This window comes from Centruroides vittatus, unplaced genomic scaffold (assembly GCF_030686945.1).
Source record: "Centruroides vittatus isolate TY-2023 unplaced genomic scaffold, ASM3068694v2 scaffold_324, whole genome shotgun sequence".
Lineage (NCBI taxonomy): Eukaryota > Metazoa > Arthropoda > Arachnida > Scorpiones > Buthidae > Centruroides > Centruroides vittatus.
In genome coordinates, this window is record NW_027122701.1 from 1,259,547 (window position 1) to 1,280,071 (window position 20,525).

General features: G+C 29.5%; 1 protein-coding gene across 2 annotated transcripts in view; it reads right to left on the reverse strand.

Annotated features, from left to right (window-relative positions):
* vir (VIR_N domain-containing protein) overlaps positions 1 to 20,525 on the reverse strand; it is a 115,226-nt gene that overhangs the window by 70,726 nt on the left and 23,975 nt on the right. For both annotated transcript variants that reach the window (XM_067286051.1, XM_067286050.1), the window contains exons 6-10: positions 9,470 to 10,812; positions 6,452 to 6,538; positions 2,447 to 2,586; positions 2,263 to 2,345; positions 504 to 664 (exon numbers count right to left, since the gene is read on the reverse strand). In XM_067286051.1, coding sequence (XP_067142152.1) covers positions 504 to 664; positions 2,263 to 2,345; positions 2,447 to 2,586; positions 6,452 to 6,538; positions 9,470 to 10,812 — 1,814 coding nt within the window. The remainder of the gene's footprint in view (positions 1 to 503; positions 665 to 2,262; positions 2,346 to 2,446; positions 2,587 to 6,451; positions 6,539 to 9,469; positions 10,813 to 20,525) is intronic.

A 20,525-nucleotide genomic window follows, 5' to 3' on the forward strand; every position in this document is an offset into this window, starting at 1 on the left:
TAAAAATAATTTGGGTTACATTTTGAGGAATTCTGCTTTACTTTCCATAAAACCTATCTGGGAACCTACGATGTTCTCACTGGACACTTATCTTCACATTTATATTATATCATTATTATTTATAAATTAACAAAAATAGCATTATGTATATGTATCTATATTCCATTTGCTTAATAAATTACACATCAGTTACTTGGCATTTGACATATTGTACAAATATATGTAAATCTCGGATAATTTGAAACTCAATAATTCAAAGTCGTGATTATTTTGGCCCTTGAATTTTGAATCAAAGAGGATTTCCTGTGATTACTATACTGTAAAAAGCTGAAATTATCAATAATCTTTTACATAGATATAAATATCCTAATTATTAAAGTAGATTAATTAATTAAAGAAGTCTGTTTAATAAAAATTAGTCTACTGTCTCAAATATTATTATAATATATACCTACATAAAAAATATTAAGTTGTTACAAATTTTTAAAATTTAGAATATTTACCAATAATTTATTTGTAATATTTGCATCTGTTTGAAATAAGGCAATAGCTAAACGAATTCCTGCTTTCATATGTCGAACTTTATAAACTGGAACAAGTTGTTTAAGTGCAGCATCAAAATTTAAACCTTCTTCAACCCAATTCAGAAGAGTCTCTAAAATAGCTATAATTCAAATAATAAAGTCATTATTTTTATAAATAATTTTATAAAAATTAATTATTACAGCTAACATTGAAGTTTTGACAATCTTTTTTGATCTAAAAACATTACTTTTTGTATTCAGAAATATATTTATAATATCATTTAATATTACTATCAAAATTACATAAGATTTGTATATTACAGTTCATCTTTGATATAACAGTTTCTGATATATTAGATTAAACCAGAATAAATAATTTTGAAGTCACCACTCTACAGTATTTTTATAGTAAGACAGTAAAAGTACTTTCATTTATTTATTAATTCTCAAGATTGTTTTAATTTAGGTATTTCAGAGTACTTTGCTGAATACATTGAATCGTATTCATAATATCTCAATACACTCAAACATTTAGTTCTTTAGTATAATCCTGGGAAAATTTTCATTTTCTTCAGGTTTATACTAAAATATACTAGTATAATTAAAACTGTTCTAATTTAGGCATTTATTTATTATTTCACAGCCACATTAAAACTGCATATAATATTAAATGACTGCTCATTGCAATGGGCATTTGTGACTAATGAAACATAACCTCCCATATATCTACAAAGAATGAATTGTCTTAAAAAATATTAATGTTTATTCATTCTAAAATATAAAATTATAAAAGAGACCATTAATTAAACAACATTACAATTAATTAGAGCTTTAACTGCTATTATTTTCAAAATTTTTCCAATATTTTAATTATCAAAATTACAAGATATAAAATTAAATTCTTAAAAACTCCTTTATAAAACATTAAATAAACTGCTTTATTAAGGGCATTCTTGGATTTAAGATGCATGCACAAAAGTAGAATGAATTTGTAAGTTAGAACATGAGTTCTCTGCTTTCAACTGATATTTAATATGCAGTTATTTTCTTCAGAATTATTACAATATATGGAGATAAACAGAAAGACAATTGGCAAAGTAGAGATTTTTGCAAGTTTCATCTAGACATAAAAAAAAATCATTTTGTGACTGCTAGTTTCAAGCAGAAGCAAGTTTACAAGGTCCCCGATAGACTAGAAAAAGATTGTGACAGCAGTAGAAAGCCAGTTTCAGGTTGACCAAAATACAATTAGACAAAGAAGACAGGAGTAGCCTGAAACATACCCTGAATTAACAAAGTTGGTCTGTTTTCAAATCATTGGCCTAAAAATATGAGATATCAGAAAAAGCTACAAAATGAATAATGTTTGATATGGGATATTTGATGAGAAGGAAAAAGTCTACACAAAAAATGAATGGCAAATCACTGCAACAGAGGCAACTTGTTGCAGTGACTTGTTCACTTTCTTCAAAAGCCTAAAAGATGCTTCTTTCACACTTGATGTAAACATGACATTGAGAGTTACTTATTGTTTCATGCCTCTTCACATCATACAACTTATTTTTTTAAAGAAGAGAAAAATATCAATACTATTGTTACAATTTATACTGTAATTTAAAAAGTTTGCATTGCGATATAACCTAGTTTTGTTATTAAAGTTAATTGTCCCATAATAATTTGATTAAAGAAAATATTTATGAAAAAATATTTATAATTATTTTCTTAAAATTTAACTTACAATTGTATAAATTATCATCAGCAACTGAAGCTAATCCTGAAGACAATAAATTAACTGCAATAGTTTCAACAGCTTCAACCCATCTGAAATTAAACATGTAAAAATTTAAGAATCTGAGAAATTAAACATTTTTAAAACAAATAAAAGTTTTATTACATCAGCAGAAAATTTTAAATTTCCTTACTTTTCTGTGTAATCTTTGTCAGAAAATTGCTTAATTATTTGCAGTAATTTCTTTGCATCTTCAGTAAGCTGACTGTTATCTTTATCAAATAAATTACTTCTGGTAACTTCAAAAGAAGTTAAAGAAGGATCACGAAAATACTAAAAATAATTTTAAAAATTTCTATCAAAAATAAATTATATTTTTATTTTCACTTAACACACTAAAACAACATATTTCATGAAAAATTAATAGATTTATATAAGATCTTTTTATTTTCTGTTGTTTTTGAAGTTACTTAACAGTAAATACACTTCTTAGTTTTTATACATTAATGTATACTCTTTATGCAGATATTAATATTAATGAAAAATTTACTAATAGAAAGATTTTTACTAATACTGTTTAGCAATAAATTTGTGATATACTGGCTTTCTTATCTTTTTGATGATTGACTTTCAATTCTGTTTAACACAAATGTTAAACAAAATCAGAAAGCAATGTTTAATATTAATGATTTTACTACTAATTACTTTGATTTTAACAATTATTTTTGCAATTAAATATATCTTATTTAAATTACTGAATTACAACTGAATATAATATCATCTGTAAATAACTTTTATTATTTACAGTGAAAAAATACATCAAGTATATAAATTAAGATATCATATACAATCTTCAGTTAAGTATTTAACTTATGAATGATATCTTATTAAAGTGAAAACAATATTTTTTGTTAGCATATTCAAAAGTATAACACTTTTCAAATATGCAAAATGGCATTCCAGTTCAATTGTTTTCATATTAACATTTTTCCATAGAGCAGATATACAGGTATCTGTTTTTTTATTCATGAGTGATTTTAGCATCAGCATGTATATAATTAATTTTTTTATATCATCATCACATTTTATATATTTTAAGAAATACAGGGTGTTCTGCTCAAAAGTACCTGAATTTGATTTGGCTATAAAATTAATGGTTAAAGACACAAGTTCACCAAAGATTTTATATGAGAGAAAAACTCACCAAATTTCATTGAAAAAATCACTAAATCTCTGTGTGTGCTCCAGCAGTCACAGTGACAACAACAAGACAGTAAGCAATTTTCTGCTATGTACACTGCAGCATATCATGTCTCATAGTGGCGATGGCTACAATGACATGCTCCCAAAAATCCTGAAGGTCTCCAACTGAAGTTGCATAACCACATCTTTCACATAACTCAACAGGAAGAAATCTAATGGGGGGATCAGATCAAGAGATCTTGGCAGCCACACTACCACACGTACTAAACACAACATGCACTTTCTCCTGTGGCAAAGCTATGACTGGACAATAATGCTCACAATTCAATTTCTGTGTCACCCTGCAGTACAAAAATCTCTATAAAACTTGATGAGTTTTGCCACCAGATGTCACCTGTTGCTTTTATATATCTTAAACCATTCATATTTTAAGGCAAATTAAAATTAATACTTTTGAGCAGAACACCCCATATTAAAAGCTTTACTGTTGTTTTAAGAAATATATATATTATGCCCAACAACTTTTGTAAGTTGTTGGGCATAATATCTTATCAAAAGTTGTTGGGCATCGTCTATATATATGTATACATAAAATATACATTTCTTTAAAATGTATATTTTATGTATATACAAGTCTTTGAAATGAATATGAACTATGAATAATAAATCTATTAATGGTTTTAGTAATTTAGTAAATCTATTAATGGTTTTAGTAATCTATTAATGGTTTCAGTAATTTTGAAATTAGTAAATTAGTAACGGCATACACCAATAAATACAATGAAAGCAATATTTTATGTTCATGTTTTAAATTAGAAAATTTATTATTTTATTGGTGTATGCCGTTAAAAATTATTAACGGCAATTATTTTATTGGTGTATGCCGTTAAAAATTAGTAACGGCATACACCAATAAAATACAATGAAAGCAATATTTTATGTTCATGTTTTAATATCCAAATCTGCTAATTTATATGTTCTAAGAAATAATACTTGAAGAAGAAAGCTTCTCTTACATTAAACGTATATACAGTCTTCCAAAATAAAAAATATACCATTTTAAATTACTGTAATTATATTAATTATTATCTGAGAAATATGCAATGTACACCAATAGATAGAGTAACTGTCTGAGAGTAACTTCATCCCCCAGCTGCATTCAAATGTTTTATTGTCTACTATCTCTAGGAAAAACTGTAAACAAAAATGACAACTCCACAATAGAGAAGGTGTTTTGTGTTCTGCAGTTCACAAAGTCAGAATCACTCATTATTGCGCAACATGAGTAATCTGCAGGAGTTGTAGACTTGCAGCTGCTATGAGAGGAGTGACAACAGATATGCTGTAACAAGCATAAGAAGAATTTGAGTATTGGTTGGATGTGTACTGGGTAACATGAGGTGCACACATGAGAAATTGTAATGAGCAAATGTAAAACTTGTACAGTTTTCCAATGTTTTAATGTACATTACAACATTCTCAGCTAATAATTAACATAATTACAATAGCAATTAGCATTCATTTTGGAAGAATTTGTATATATTCTCATCATCATTTGCTATACATGTAGATAGCTAGTTATCTCTGAAGTAATATAAGAAACCTGTATAAAACTACAATTTTATGTTTATAAATATAATTATTAATAATTAAAAAATATTTTAATTTAAAAAAATAATTAAAAATTCTTACTCTTAATTATTAATTATTCTTAACAGATTAATTAAATTATGTTATGGAAAACAAAAATAAATAAATTTTATACAAAATAAAAAATTTAACCAAAAACAAAAACTTATATTTTGGTTTAAATTGTAATTTTAACTTTTTATAAGATGTTTTTTAATGCATGAATGGAAAAAATTATTGATATTAACATTTGTAATTATTAAAAACTCTAAAAACCAATCAACACAAGTGAAAATGTTTGCATGTATTATAAAAATTGCTGGATTGTAAGTTTTTAGAGTTTTTAATTCAAGTACAGTCTAACTTGGTTATAACGTCATTGAATGTAACGACAACCTAATGTAACGTCAAATTTTTATCGGTCCCACGACTTTTACTATACTAGATAATGTTAAAAAACCCATTGTAATGACATAAAATCCTGTTTTAACATCATATTTGAAGCACTCCCAAATTTAAAAAATTAGATTACAAATTTTATTTCACAAAGAAAATACTATGTGTTTAGACCTAAGATCAGAGTCCACTTCCTAGAACGACTGTGGGTGGTGCTCTCAACACCTGACTTCGGCAGGGTGAGGTTTGCTACACTTTTAACGATGTGACGATCAGTTATTATGTACTCATTTTTAAATTACTTTATGCTAAATTGTTAAATATTCTATTATTTTTAATATAACATATTACATTAAATAGTTTATAAAGAAATAATTGAATTATTTTTAATTGGCATACATTAGTTTAACCTTTTGTTGCCTTTTGATTCAACATTATTCTCAAAACCGAAAGTTCTGCCATTATTGAAACTTATGGCAAATAGAAATTTCTTATAAAAGATTTTTTGAAATTTCTAATTACATCGATGTAAACTTAGACATAATAATGTAAATAAAGTTGATTTAAACATGTAGTTTGCATTTTTATACATATGATAATAAATTTATTATGATAATAATAGACTTTGCAGATAACGACACTCGGTTATAACGTCAAAAATTGCCAGTCCCATGGATGACATTATAAATGAGTTAGACTGTATAACCAGTTTTGAATGGTAGTATTATTTGTAATAATTATTAGCAATAAATAAAATAAACTTTTACAAATAAAAAATATATTTATCTAAATGTACTTAATATTATCTATCATAAAAGATTAATTTAATTCAATATAAAATTTAAATTAATTTTAATTATTAACTTCATAAGCAACAGGAAAAAACAAAAGATCAATTAGAATAAATCAAATAAAAAAATTATAAAAATTTGTGATGCATGATATAATAAAATAATGTTGAAAAACATACTTGAAGAGGTACTAATTCAAACTGAAATGGATTAAAGCTTGACATGTAATTCCACGTTTCATCTCCAATATCATAATCTAATTCAACCTATCCAATAATAATATAATAATGATAATAAAATATCAAGTAATATAAATTACATATAAAATAATGAATATAGAAGACAATAAATATTAATAAAAATATTTTCTATCATAAATATACTTACACCTTTTACGTTTTTATATAAATCTGAAGTTTTAAAGAACAATTTACTGCATTTACTCTTCATGATAAATTCTAAATAAATTATATTCAAAAGTTTCATTTATATCTAATTTATAACAAATGTTTTGTTTTCAATAATGGTTCTCAGCACTATAAAAATAGCTTTTGTTTTTGTTTGGTACAATAATTTCCAATGGGTACATTTTAAATTAAACAACAAATTTAACTTGTATTTTAGAAATATGCTGGATATTTAGATCAATGAAACTTCATTGCATTTGCTTCATATCATACATTTTAAAAACTAATATGTCAAAACAATTATTTATTATTTTAATAAATTTAAAATATAAAATGGCATACATAAAACAGTGATTTCACAAAACAACATGAACATTACCAAAATACAAAACTTTTTTTATAAATAGAGATAACTTCTTTCAATAGAGATATTTTATCAATCTATAAATATATATATCTAATTAAAACAGATATTATATATCACATTTATATATGTATGTATGTATGTATGCATATATGCATGTGTGTAGATATATAAATTGATAGCAATATGTTTTAACATATTTCATATTTCTTATTTATTATAAATGCAAAGCAATCAAAAGAAGGAATTTTAAAAATTTAATGGTTTTAACATTTCCAATTGTAAATAGCTTTAAATTGAAATTAATTAACATATGATTGAGTAAAACTCTTCCACTTCCTTTATAAATTGCAATTAATAAATAATAAATTACTAATTACTACACTAAAACAATTGTAATATACATATTTAAATGTATTTGCTTTTAATTTAAAAGCTTTAAAATTGATTCAGTTAAAGCTTTTGAAGACTATAGCTTTCCAATCTCTTCTCTTGTTATTTTCAAAAAAAACTATTATTAGTGATTAACACAACAATTTTTCACCCGTTTAATATAATTATTCAAGTGTATATCAGAGCCACATCTATGCAACTAATTGCCTGTATCCCAAAGCATCAAAAAGCTATATCTCAAAATGGAAAAGATATTGTTCTGACAAGATGTTTTCCTTTGTAGGACAACAAAAATTTTTGATAATAATATTAATATCTTATTCAAAATTTCTTTTATTTGGAAAATTCTTTTAATCCTGAAAGTAAACTCAGTAAACACTTCAATTCTAATATTCCTGGACCATTGGATTTAACTACATAAATTAATATAGATCAGTGATTCCCAAAGTGATTGCCTTCTTATGGTCCTTTGAGTCTTCTACCTCCATGAGGATGGTAGTAGGAGTGTTGGAAGACAAAGGGGACAAAAATTCATTCTGAAACAAAAACAAAATTTACACACACACACACACACACACATATATACACACATATATATAAGAAATATACAAACAGGGGGCAGTAGTCAAAACAGTTTGGGAAACATAGTGCCTCTTGATTGTATATAATTAAATCTGCTAATATCAACTTTATATTCAAGAATAAAGCTATTTCCCTCATTACTTTATGTAAGTTAATACTCTATAATTAAAATCACATTGAGAAGTTTTACATAAAACTTTTTCAAAATTTAAGCTGTTTTTGTTACATTTTAGTTCCATCATAAATTCCTGATGACAACGTTCTTTAAATGTTAGAAAAGTTCAAATTTTATATTTTGTTTCACAGCCTTTCATTTAAATGTGTATCAGAGCTTATGTTCACTCACAAATTCTTTGAAATGAAACAATTTTCTATGATAAATTTTATAAGCCTAAAACTTGACCAATGCAGAAACAAGAGGTTTCTGGGTACAAAAATTTTAACTTAAATAAAGAAGGAAATCAAGATTCCACTTGTAGACAAATGAGTAAAAACCTCCAGGTATAAAGCATGACAAACTGTGCTCAGCATAATACATTGCTAACAATTTGCCTTGTACAAACTATAGAGTGGATAGAAACTAAATAATATCAAGTATACAAAAACAAATTGAGTAACATGTTGATAATTATAGCAATTGAAGTAAACAGATAATTACTGTGTTAAAATTCCTGAAAAAGTCAGATCATAGAATAATTTGGTCACTGTATTACTGTAATGTGATTAGAATTTCTGATGGCAGAATGAGACATCAGTTTTTGGTACTTGAATTGGCTTACTGTCATATGGGCTCATAAAGCAGTGTGCATTTATTGTGATGGGGAGACTGTCAAGAGGATGTTGATGAACGCTGACAAGGGGAGGGGAATGTCATCAGAGTGTTTGCATATACAAAATAATTCATTTATTTTGGAATATTCTGTTAATTGACTTTTATTGTACATATAATTGTGCAAATGGGGAAGGGGAAGGCAGTGGTGACGACGAATTGTATACAGAAGGGAGGTGAGAGTGAAAAACGAAGCAAAATTTTTCATCACAACATGTGCATGCCATATAAAGATTGCATTTGAAAAGTATTCAAATACCTAGTAAAAGTTCTTGAAAACATTAAGAACTTTATGTACTTGAATTCTTGCATCCAAATATTCCCATCTTTAGTTCGGAATCATTTTGGATTAATTTAAGACTAGTGATAAAAGTTTTTTTTATGTACGTAAAAGTGATTTTACCATAAATATAAAAAATGAAGATAGTTGTGCAAAATTTATGTTACAATTTAGATAAAAAAAGAGGTAAAATATACTAAAACCTGTTCAAAATGAAAATCTGTCAAACAGTAAAAAATATTTTGTATTGTGCCATTTCAGTTTATACAGATTTTACTATATTAAAAAAAATCTAAAATTCTAATAAAATTTATTAATTTATTATTAGATATAAATTTTTACCATGTCAATAACTCTTTCATCAACGTCAGACATATCTTCTTCTTCACTAACTATTGCTTCATATACATCATCATCTTCCAGATTTCCTTCTATTATTTCTCCATCAGACAAGGTATATTGTTCACAAGGCAAAGGATCTGGTGTAAGTGGCTCAAATAAATCTTCAGCAACGGCATCTTCTGAAACTGTTTCATCTACTAATTCACCAGGTTCATCTTCTTTTGGAGTTCTTGGACCACAAGCAGATGTTTTTTCAGTTTCAACTGATATGGGAGACTGAGGAGTTCTTGGTCTATATGATTTTGGAGATGATGATGATGGTAATGGTGATGCTTTTCTATTTAAATCTGATCTTTGTCTGTCATGACTTTCTCTACTTGAATCTCTAGATCTTGAACCAGATCTTTTATCTCTTATAGAATCACGAAATCGTTCTCTTTCCTTTGGTCTATCTCTAGCACGATCTTTATCACGATCTCTTTCTCTGTCTTTATCCTTGTCACGTTCCCTTATACCAGAATCTCGACTTCTATCACGTTCTTTTTCTCTGTCTCTGGGATATCTATCTGATACTTCCTGTGATTGTCTTTCCCAATTAGAATCTCTACTTTTATGATCTCTATCACGTCTCTTTGAATCTCTACCAGAACTCCTACTTTGTCTATCATCATCTTTATACTCTGGATGAATATCACGATCTTTTTCCCAATTTCTATCCCTGTCTCGATCTTTTGGTTCAGTTTCCTTTTCTCTGAGAAACGTGGATTTATGATCATGTACAGATTCATGTGAATAAATTGATCTATCTGACATATCTTGAGAGTTTCTTAATTCTTGATGCTCCCACATGGGATGCACACCAATACCTGATCCTCCATAAACTTTTGCATCTTGTCTGCTGTAAACCTGTCTATCATAAGATTCTGTTTCTCTTGGGTAAGAATCATCTTGAGAAGACCAAGTTTTTGTGTAAGGAACATCATAAGGAGGATAAGATGATTGTGGAGGTGGTGGAGGTGGTGGTGCACCATGATTTCCAGGAAGTGAACCACTTAAATGTTCAGGATATGCTATGGTTTGAGGCTCAACATAAACTGTTGATGGTGCATGTTCAACAAAAGATGGAGGACACTGTTCAGTACGAACAACAGGAAGAGGTTCAGTATAATGAGAACTTTCTACTACAGTTGGTGGCGGAGGTGGAGGATGGGCACGAACAGGTGGTGGAGGTGGTTCAACAACAGGTTTAAGAATTTGCTGATGCTCCCAGTCAGAAATAGGCACTCCTACAGGTTTGACTGGAGGACATTCAAATTCCAAAGGTGGAATTACTGGCCTTAATTCTGAAAATATATTATTTACATTAAATATATAGCAACAACTGCATATATTACTTATTAATATATATAGAATATTAAATGTTCTTGAATCATTTTATACTTACAAATTTTATAAGATAGCAATCACCAGTCAAGAATTGAAAAATTACCAAAATATCGCATTGTTTCTGATATTTAAACCTGCCTAATAAAACTGTCTTTTGTTTTATAATTAGAAAATTATTTATTATTATAGTAAAATATAAAAAAACTATACTAAGAATACCACAATATAATTATAGTTCTAAAAATGTAATACATTATCTCTGCTTGATACATATCATGCAAATTATGCAGCATCTATCTAAAAATTTGCCTCACAGATTAATACTTTTGTAGTTAATCATTGCTTGTTTCTGTAGCATTTCTAACAAACTTGTTATATTCACTGATAGTTCTTTGGAGCTCATGCTGCTACAGTTTACTTGTTTGTGCTCCTCAATTAAGTGGATTTTTTCACGGGACTTTTTGTGCCAGAACCTTTTGTAATACACAGTTGGAAACAGCTAATCATTTCAAAGCTACCAGTATGAAAATTACTTAATTACATTAATTAGGGAAAAAGTTAATTAACTTTAAAGTTTTGGATTTTTGATCGGACCTAGTGGAAGGAGGATTAATTTTCGGAGGGGTGGCAGCAGCGGTTCATCAAAAGGAGGGTAGTTTTAGAGGTACTTAAAATTGGGTGGCGGTAAAAATAAAAATTTAATGAGTTACAGGGGTTTAAACAATTTAGTATTACAGCCTTTGGAAAATTTCAAAATTTTAAGTTACAACAGATTTTAACAGATGTTTAATGGATTCTAATGGACTATAATGGTTCTGTCTGTTTATTCATTAAAATGCATTACTCGCTTAATTAGTAGGTACTTTATATTGGGTTGGCCCGTAAGTTCTGGCATTTTTTTTTTAAGTGAAAATTTTGCATGAGAAATAAAATGTTTTGGCAATGTGTTTTATGTTATTCGATAGAGAATTATGTTCTCTACAAAATAGTGTGTTTAGTTTTTAATGCTGATATACTTTTTGTTCTTTTCAGGTCAATAATGGAGTGTAAAGCCAACAAAAAAGAGCATTTTCGACACCTTCCTAAAAGGCATGCTTCTTCACCATACACTTCACAAATCTCTCAAGCAGCTATTGTTACTTTGGCACCTCGATTAAACGTAAAAAGCAGAAGGTGTCGAAAATGCTCTTTTTTGTTGACTTGACATTCCATTTTATTGACCTGAAAAGAACAAAAAGTATATCAGCATAAAAAAACTACACACACTATTTTGTAGAGCACATAATTCTCTATTGAATAACATAAAACGCATTGCCAAAACATTTTATTTTTCACGCATAATTTTCACTTAAAAAAAATGCCAGAACTTATGGCCCAACCCAATAGTTAATTGGGAATAAATTAAATAGTCTTCGTTTAACTAGTGTAATATAGTTCAGCTAACTATATATAAAATAATTTAGCATACTTATGAATGTATTGTCGGGACATTGCAGTACCTGTTAGTACATTTGTCCACTCAAGTGATTGCTTTGACATCAATTGCACATGGCTCACTACCTATTCTTAAATAATGGAGTCGAACAGTGTGCAATCTCAAGCTGAACTTAACAACACACAAGACTCACAAAGTGGCCCAGCTGTTTTTCTTGGGCCGATAGAGAACACAATACTAAAAGATGCAAGTTCCCACTATGGAAAATACTTCACTTGATACCTGAAACTTACCGGTCAAATCTAAAGATAGAGGAGCGTAAGGAGATCCGGGAAAGAGTTTCACAGCTACATAGCTGTGTCAGCAAATATACGGAATCCTTAGGGACCTCAGAACAAAACACAACCCCCTACTACTATTTAGTAATGAACAGAGAATCCAACCATCCTATGCCACTATTACCAAAAGTAATAGACCAATTCAACCAAGCTCAACTACTAGGGTGGTCGATAAGTCTTAAACAGAAAACTGCAAAGAGAGGCTTCATGTAAACCAGAACAGCATGGCTGCCAACAGTACGTTGGCAGCCATGCTGTTCTGGTTTACATGAAAGAAAATGTGGACCCCCAAAGCAAAACGGATATCAAAAAAAGTTAAAGACACAATTCTAGATACAATTGAACCTCAAAAACTCCGAATTGGAGTCAAGACAATAAAGGATGTGAGAAATGATGGATTTTGTATCCGGGTTGGCAGTCAGAAAAAGGGAGAGGTCCTTATGAATGCCATCAAAAATATTGCACATGTTAAAGACAAAATCAGATGCTCAACATCTATGGGTAGGCTCCCAGAGTTATTCTGTTAAATGTACCAAATGCAGTTGAAAATGAAGATATTCTCCCCTATATATATGAACAAAAACAAAGAACTGCAAGTAATTGAAAAACAAGATTTTCTATCTGTCGAGTAAGCACTGTTTTGAATAGAGGCCAGATAAAAGAAAATAAGAAAATTGTAGACACATGGTCATTGCAGTCACCCCAAACATCAAAAGAGCAATTGTAGGTCTGAAACACATATCATTATCATGGGCCAATGTAAAGGCCAATGACTACATTCCCCTAATATGTTATAACTGCTGCAGATATGGCCATTATGCCAAAAACTGTATAGAATATCTCACATGCAGTCACTCCACAAAGCAGCATAAATACATAGACTGCAATCGACTAGATAGACCACCCTGCTGCATAAATTGCAAAACAGAGAATAAATCTGAAGAGGAAGGCTATAAATTCAGAACAGATCACAACGCATTTCATGCAGGCTGCCCAATTACAGTCCGAACAAAGGCATCAATGATTCAAAAAAACCAACTATGGCCAATAGAGGAAATCAAAGTAACACACAGCAACCATACAACATAAAGCTAAACATACTCCAAATCAATCTTCAAAAAGCCAATGCTCCAACTTTGCTCCTGCTTAAAACAGCAAAAGATTGGAAGATAGATGTTATAATGGTACAAGAACCATACCTTTATAAAGACTACTTTCCATATTTTGGCAAATAGATGACCTTCCCCCCCACATGGATACACTGCTAAACCAAAGACTGGTATCTTCATCTGCAACCCAAACATGGACACTCAATTCATTTCCAACCTCAGTTCTAAATATGCCACTACCATTGCCATACATAGTAACAGTACCAATCCAGCTTTTATTACATCCATATATTGTTCTCCATTTTGGGACATTGGACCTCTGTTAAAGGAACTGGAAAGAATCAGTTCCTGGACCAATGGTCACCTGTGGCTAATAGGAGGGGACGCCAATGCTAAGTCACCAGCATGGCACAGTGACATAGAGGACCCAAGGGTCGACACCCTTCTCGAATTTGCCTCCACAAATCAACTTTTATCTAACAACACTAGCCCCTTGTCAACCTATCACAACAGCAGAGGTGACAACTGGGTGGACGTGGTGCTTTCAAACAGCAACATGAACAACCTTATTAGCACACAAGACCTGCCAGTGATCATAGATATATTAAAACTACTTTAAACCTTACAGGCAAATCTGTCCACACTGACAATTATGTAACCAAAACTAACTGGAATGCCTTTTGTGAACAACTTAAATGCTCCTGGAATATTGAAAAGCCTGTAACAGAGATGGACAAAAAAAGACATTGATAAGTGTATCACCCACCTAAACCAGGGATGGCGAACCTTTTTGTGTTCGCAAGCCATATTGTAAGCATACTTAGCTTTAAAGATGTTAATGCGTGCCAAAGTTTCAGACTTCGAATAACAATATTTAAAGAAATTAAATGAATACGCTTTAATTAGAATAACTATAAAAAAGCTGATTAAAAAAAGGATGATCAGATGATAAACTGAAAGGATGATTGAAAAAGACAGAAATTGTATGATATATTACATGCCAGATGATTTCTCCTTACGTGCCACTTTGGGCATGCATGCCATAGGTTTGCCACCCCTGACCTAAACAATTGCATAAAAACCTGCTATCACAACACCTCTCACCAAACAAAAGCTAGAACTTCAGTACCATGGTGGGACAGCGAGCTCACAACTGTAAGGAGAGAGGTTAGAAAGTTAAGAAAGGCATACCAAAAACAACATGACAGTGACCTTTGCAACACCCTTTGTGCTGCCTATATCAACAAGTTTAATAACTACAAAACCTTAATTAACCAAAAGAGACATAAATCCTGGAGAGAGTTCTGTGGTCAGTTTGATAAACCCTGGACCAACCCCTACTACGTTGCCTTCAAAAAACAGTGTAAAATGGGCATTCCCTTCTCCCATTATAGCTCTGTGATCAATTTCCAACACCAACAATGGCTACAAGTGTTACCACCATTCAGAAAATGCTTATCAGTAATAACCACCACCATCACATCACCCTTAACTGGGTATGTGGCCACTCTGGGGTGGAGGGAAACGAGGCAGCTGACGCTCTCACCAAAAGAGCTGCGGTCTCATCCTTTCCTTGTTCTTACAGTAAGATACCGCCTTCCACTATCCATAAATGGATCTATAACCAACTTTTGAAAACTTGGCAAGAAGACTGGAATAACTGCACTACAGGCCATCCCACTCATCTCTTCATTCCAGACATCTCTGTCAGGCTGAGTTGCCGGCATCTTGTTCCCAACTTTGCCTGGCCACGAGAACTTCAATGCTTACCTCCACTGGTTCCAGCTACAGGACAGCGAGACCTGCAGGTGCAACATGAACACCAAACAAGACTACCTTCACCTATTGTTTGACTGTCCACTCTTTGACAGCAACAGAGACAGATTCATTGAGGCTGCACTTCGTAACAACCATAACTGGCTGTGTCCTCTACAAGCCCTAATATATGAGAAAGACATGTACAGTCATCTGAATAATTATCTGCAGAGCATTAAAGTGCTTACAGAGAGGACAAGAAACACTTAGTCAGTGGCAGTACCCTCATAGTCATGCAAATCTACTGAACTACAATGTTACCACATGTTAATAAAAATCACTGTCTATGCTTTTAGTGTAACCCTAGGAATGTCAATTGTAAATATGTTTGTAACCTGATAATTTTTTCAGGCTACCCATAATCTGGCACCTAGCACACACCCTGTATCTAGTTTACGCACAGTTAATCTGCATACTGTTCATATGTTTGTCATCTGTTTTTATGTTTGTACTATCTGTGATTTGTCAAACAGCACTCAACATGTAACTACTTTGTACCAATATTAATTTGCATACTGTATATATGTTTGTTACCTGTAAATACGTTTGTGCTATCTGTCGTTGTCACATAACACTCCCCATGTAACTAATGTACTATTGTTAATCTGCATAATGTACATAAGTTTGTCATCTGTTCTTATGTTTGTACTGTCTACGATTTGTCAGACAGCACTCAACACGTAATTTCTTGTAACAACATTAAACTGCATATTGTATATACATTATTACCTGTACATATGTTAGTGCTATTTGCGATCTGTAACATAGCATGCCCAACTTGTATTCCTCTGTAACATTCTTGTTATTGTTATTGTATTTTCTACTGAACATTTCCTTATAAAACACTGTCGCAGGACGCCCATGGATCCCAACCCTTTTTTCATCCCCTTTCCTTTCTCACCCCCACCCCTTCTTCCCCCTTTTCCATAACACAGGTTATACCAAAGGGGTGATACCTGTCTTACTACTACTATTACTACTATATTCACTGATAAATGGAACATTCACAGCCTTGTTAATTGGTTTCATAAGATGCAAAATATTATTAGATCTAATAATAATCCATATTTTATAAAAATTACAAATTTTAATAACTTTTTCCTGCTATGTAACTGGTGAAAAATATTAGTTAATAAAACATTTAAATGGCTTAATAAGTTGTAGTTTATTATTTGTTAAAAATCAATTAGAAATTACAATTAGCATATCATTGATGAAAATAATAAATGTTTATTTTACATCTACAATTCCTTTAAGATGCAACTTTTAACAAAACTGTTCAAAATCTGCTTTAATCAGTTAACAAAGGAAACTTTCTAACCAAAACAACCTAGCCTGACTACATACATTTAAAAATAAAAACTATAACTTTAAATCAAATCATTACACTTAATTTATTTTAATCATACTATTTTAAATTTACTCTGGAATTCATAAATACGCTTTAGGTGTCTTAAAAAGTTTCTAAACCACAAATTATGCAACCTTCGAAAGTGTCTCTTCCAAACTATTAAGATTAAATTGAAATAAAATATTGTAATTCTAATATTTTACAACTGTCTAACATTAACCTTTCTGAAAACATATACTTTGTACATTAACATTCAAAATATGAAACTTTTTCAATGAAAAAGATCAAGCAATGAGCACACGGTTTTTTACAGATGTGTTTGTTGTTCAGCTCAAGTGTAAGCATTTCCTTATAAATTTACAAAAATTTTTATAACCAACCATTTAAATATTAATTTTCTTTTAAACAGAATTATTATTACTTAATACAACCAACAAACATTTAAAACTTACATAATGACAGACAACCATTAGATAAAATCCAGATCACTTTTTTTCTATACAACTATGAAATTGCTTTATTTAATAACTTTCAAATAAGCAATAAATATAAATAAAAATTAAAATCAGTATTTTTTAAATGATACAGATATGTAAAATACAAAGCTTATCAAAAATATCTTTCTTTACATCAAGGGTCATCAGGAAGGTCATTGGACAAATTTATTGTTGTTATATTTTAAAATATTATGAAAATAATACACATTAATAATAATTGATATATCTTTAAATTTTAATAAAACAATTAGTCTGTTTGATTTTTGGCTTATCTTTAATATAAAAAAAAAGTATTCATTTTTATTAAATTTTTTACTCATCTTAGTTGTAAAGTATCTTTTTTTAGTATCAGTATAGAAAATAATTGGTAAATTAAAGCTAGTTTTTGGAAAGAGGTTGGTTTGACAAACAAAAATGTTGAAAATCTCTAGTTTATATTATCAACTTTGATAAGTATAAAGAAAATTATTTAGAAGAGAACATATACAACAATATTTTATGAATTAATTAATAAAATATGATTCTTGATTTATTTTTTGACATTGGCAGATTCATTGTCATAAATAGTATCTGAAAATTTAAATGTTTACTTTTATATTTATTTCATAATTAATTAGCATGCTTCATGAAACCAATTTCATACATAGAATGTCAATGACAACAGTTAATTCATTTTTTGTTATTTTTTCATAAAAATGACTTTGAAATAATCTGACAAATAACACATGTAAGATTTGGCTTTAGTGAGTGACAAAATGGCAGACTTAAAGTAAAAAATACACATGTATACATACTTGTGTATGTTAATCCCATAAAATACTAAAACAAATATTCAATGAAGTCATGAACAGACTCTAGATTTTTAATTAGTTTTTATACATCAAATTTAGTCAAATGTCAGTGCAGGAATCTGAACATTCTGGCTTACTCTCCAATAGTAAAATTAATGACAATGTTAAAACATAGTTATTCATTAGAATTGTTGGTGAAAAATTAATGATATTTGTAAATAGTGATTCTCAATGTTCTTGGACTCACCGCACACTAGAACAATCAGGCAAAGATTGCAAAATGCTGTTATTAAATATTGAGACCAGCCATCAGGTCAATCAGAGGACTCAATCAAGGTATCAAAATCTTGTTCATTTTTATCAATGTTACTCTGCAGTTAATCAAGCTGGCTGAAATCTCTCTTTTTCGTTTAAATATTTCATTGCATGTTTCACATTTACAGCTGAGACCTCTTCTATGTTTTTCTATTACTTCAGTCAATGTTCAAATCACAGTTAAAACATTTTCTATATTTTTTTACTTGGTAGCGATTCCCTATCACCTGAGTACTTGAGTTATTTTCTTCTATTTGTTTATCATTTAATGGTCATTAGCAATTGCAAAAAATAATTGATCACTAAATATTACTATTTAATTATAAATTATTTATATTAAATTACTGATTAAGATAGTTGCTAAAATACAAGGTAATAATAATTAAAGAAAACTGTTAGTTATTTTCCCAATAGTTCTCTCTGTAGAAATCTCAACCAAATTTGGTGTGCTGTACATACTGTTCTGAATATGCAGTTTCAATTTTCAACTTAAAAATTAAGCTGCTAGGGTAAAGTGTGGCACTGCTATCTTCTTAATGTGCACATTACCTACATTTTCTAATGATTTTCAGATGTAAAAGGCATTCCAAAATGTTCCTTACAATTCTTTGAAAGATGAACGGTCATGGTGCTCAACTTTGCCTGATTGTCATAACTCCTTTATTAATGAAACAGCAATCCCAACTTGCCCTTAAAAGGTTTACAAAGAGGTCCTCTATCAGCAATATTACAAAAATGATTTTTCAAATGCAGTTTTTAGAGTATGGAGATAAAGGGCAATACTGTAGACTCATATCTTTGATTTGACTATCAATTCCACATCTGTAACTGAAATAAAATTCTTGCAGTTTGTTTCTTAACTACCAAAAATCATTATAAAACATATGTAATATGCACATTAAGAAGATTGCAGCACCAAATTTCACTAAGACAGCTGAATTTTGAAGTAAAAATTTTTCACAAAAATTGAAACTACATACCAAGGACAGTATTTACTGTACATCAAATTTGGATGAGATTTGCCCACTATTTTTTCCACAGAAAGATCTGTAATCCCACTTTTTAATAATGATCACCATATATATTCTTTCTAAACCATCAGAATTTTTGATACTGGCATCATAAATCTACCTCACTATTTACTATAAGTACATGGTAAAGAAAATCTCTGCCCTTATTCTACAATAGAAAGACTGCTTAATTAAATTTTTATTTTTAATGTTTTAACCAATTAAAAATGTTCAGAAATTTTGAATAATTAATTTTAAAACAAGTTTACAATTAGATAGAAGTTACAGGATAATCAATTACAGAATAAATTCGATAAAAAATTAAAAAGAAATATAACTATACTAGCATGACATCTTTGTACACAATATTGTAAACTGACTGAAGTCTAAATAAAGACAGTTCTCTACAAGCAATACGACATTAATCATACAGAATAGAAATAAATGCCTAGAGGAATTAAGATGAAAGTTAGGTACAGCAACACACAAATTTTCCTAGTAAATCTTATTGGCATGCAAAGGGAAAATATATTTAAAAAAAAGAAAAAAATCCATTAAAATACCTATAAAATAAAATTTGGACAAAATATGAAATACAGTGCAATAAGTCAGATGTCTTGTCAAAGTTTAGTATCTTGATCTGGCAAGAATTAGTAAAGTGTAGACGACATAATTTATGGCAAATAGACTTTATTGCATTTTGAAATATCCTTGTGAAGAAGAATTGGTGCAGCAAAGAAAATACTTAAAATAGATTCAAATAATGCAACTTTTACTAACAAAATAGTCTTTTACTAAAAAATTAGCTTATTAGAGTAAACTTTATTAATTTAAATGAAATTTTTACTAATAAATAGTAGATTTCTCCAACATAAGTAAAAAATAGCATTATTGAAAAATTTCTACTTTGTACTAAAACAAAAGCATGATAATAAGACAGTAATACAATAAATAATCTCTATAATGTGAATCCTTAAACAAAGAAAAATAATCAAAATATCGATCAACA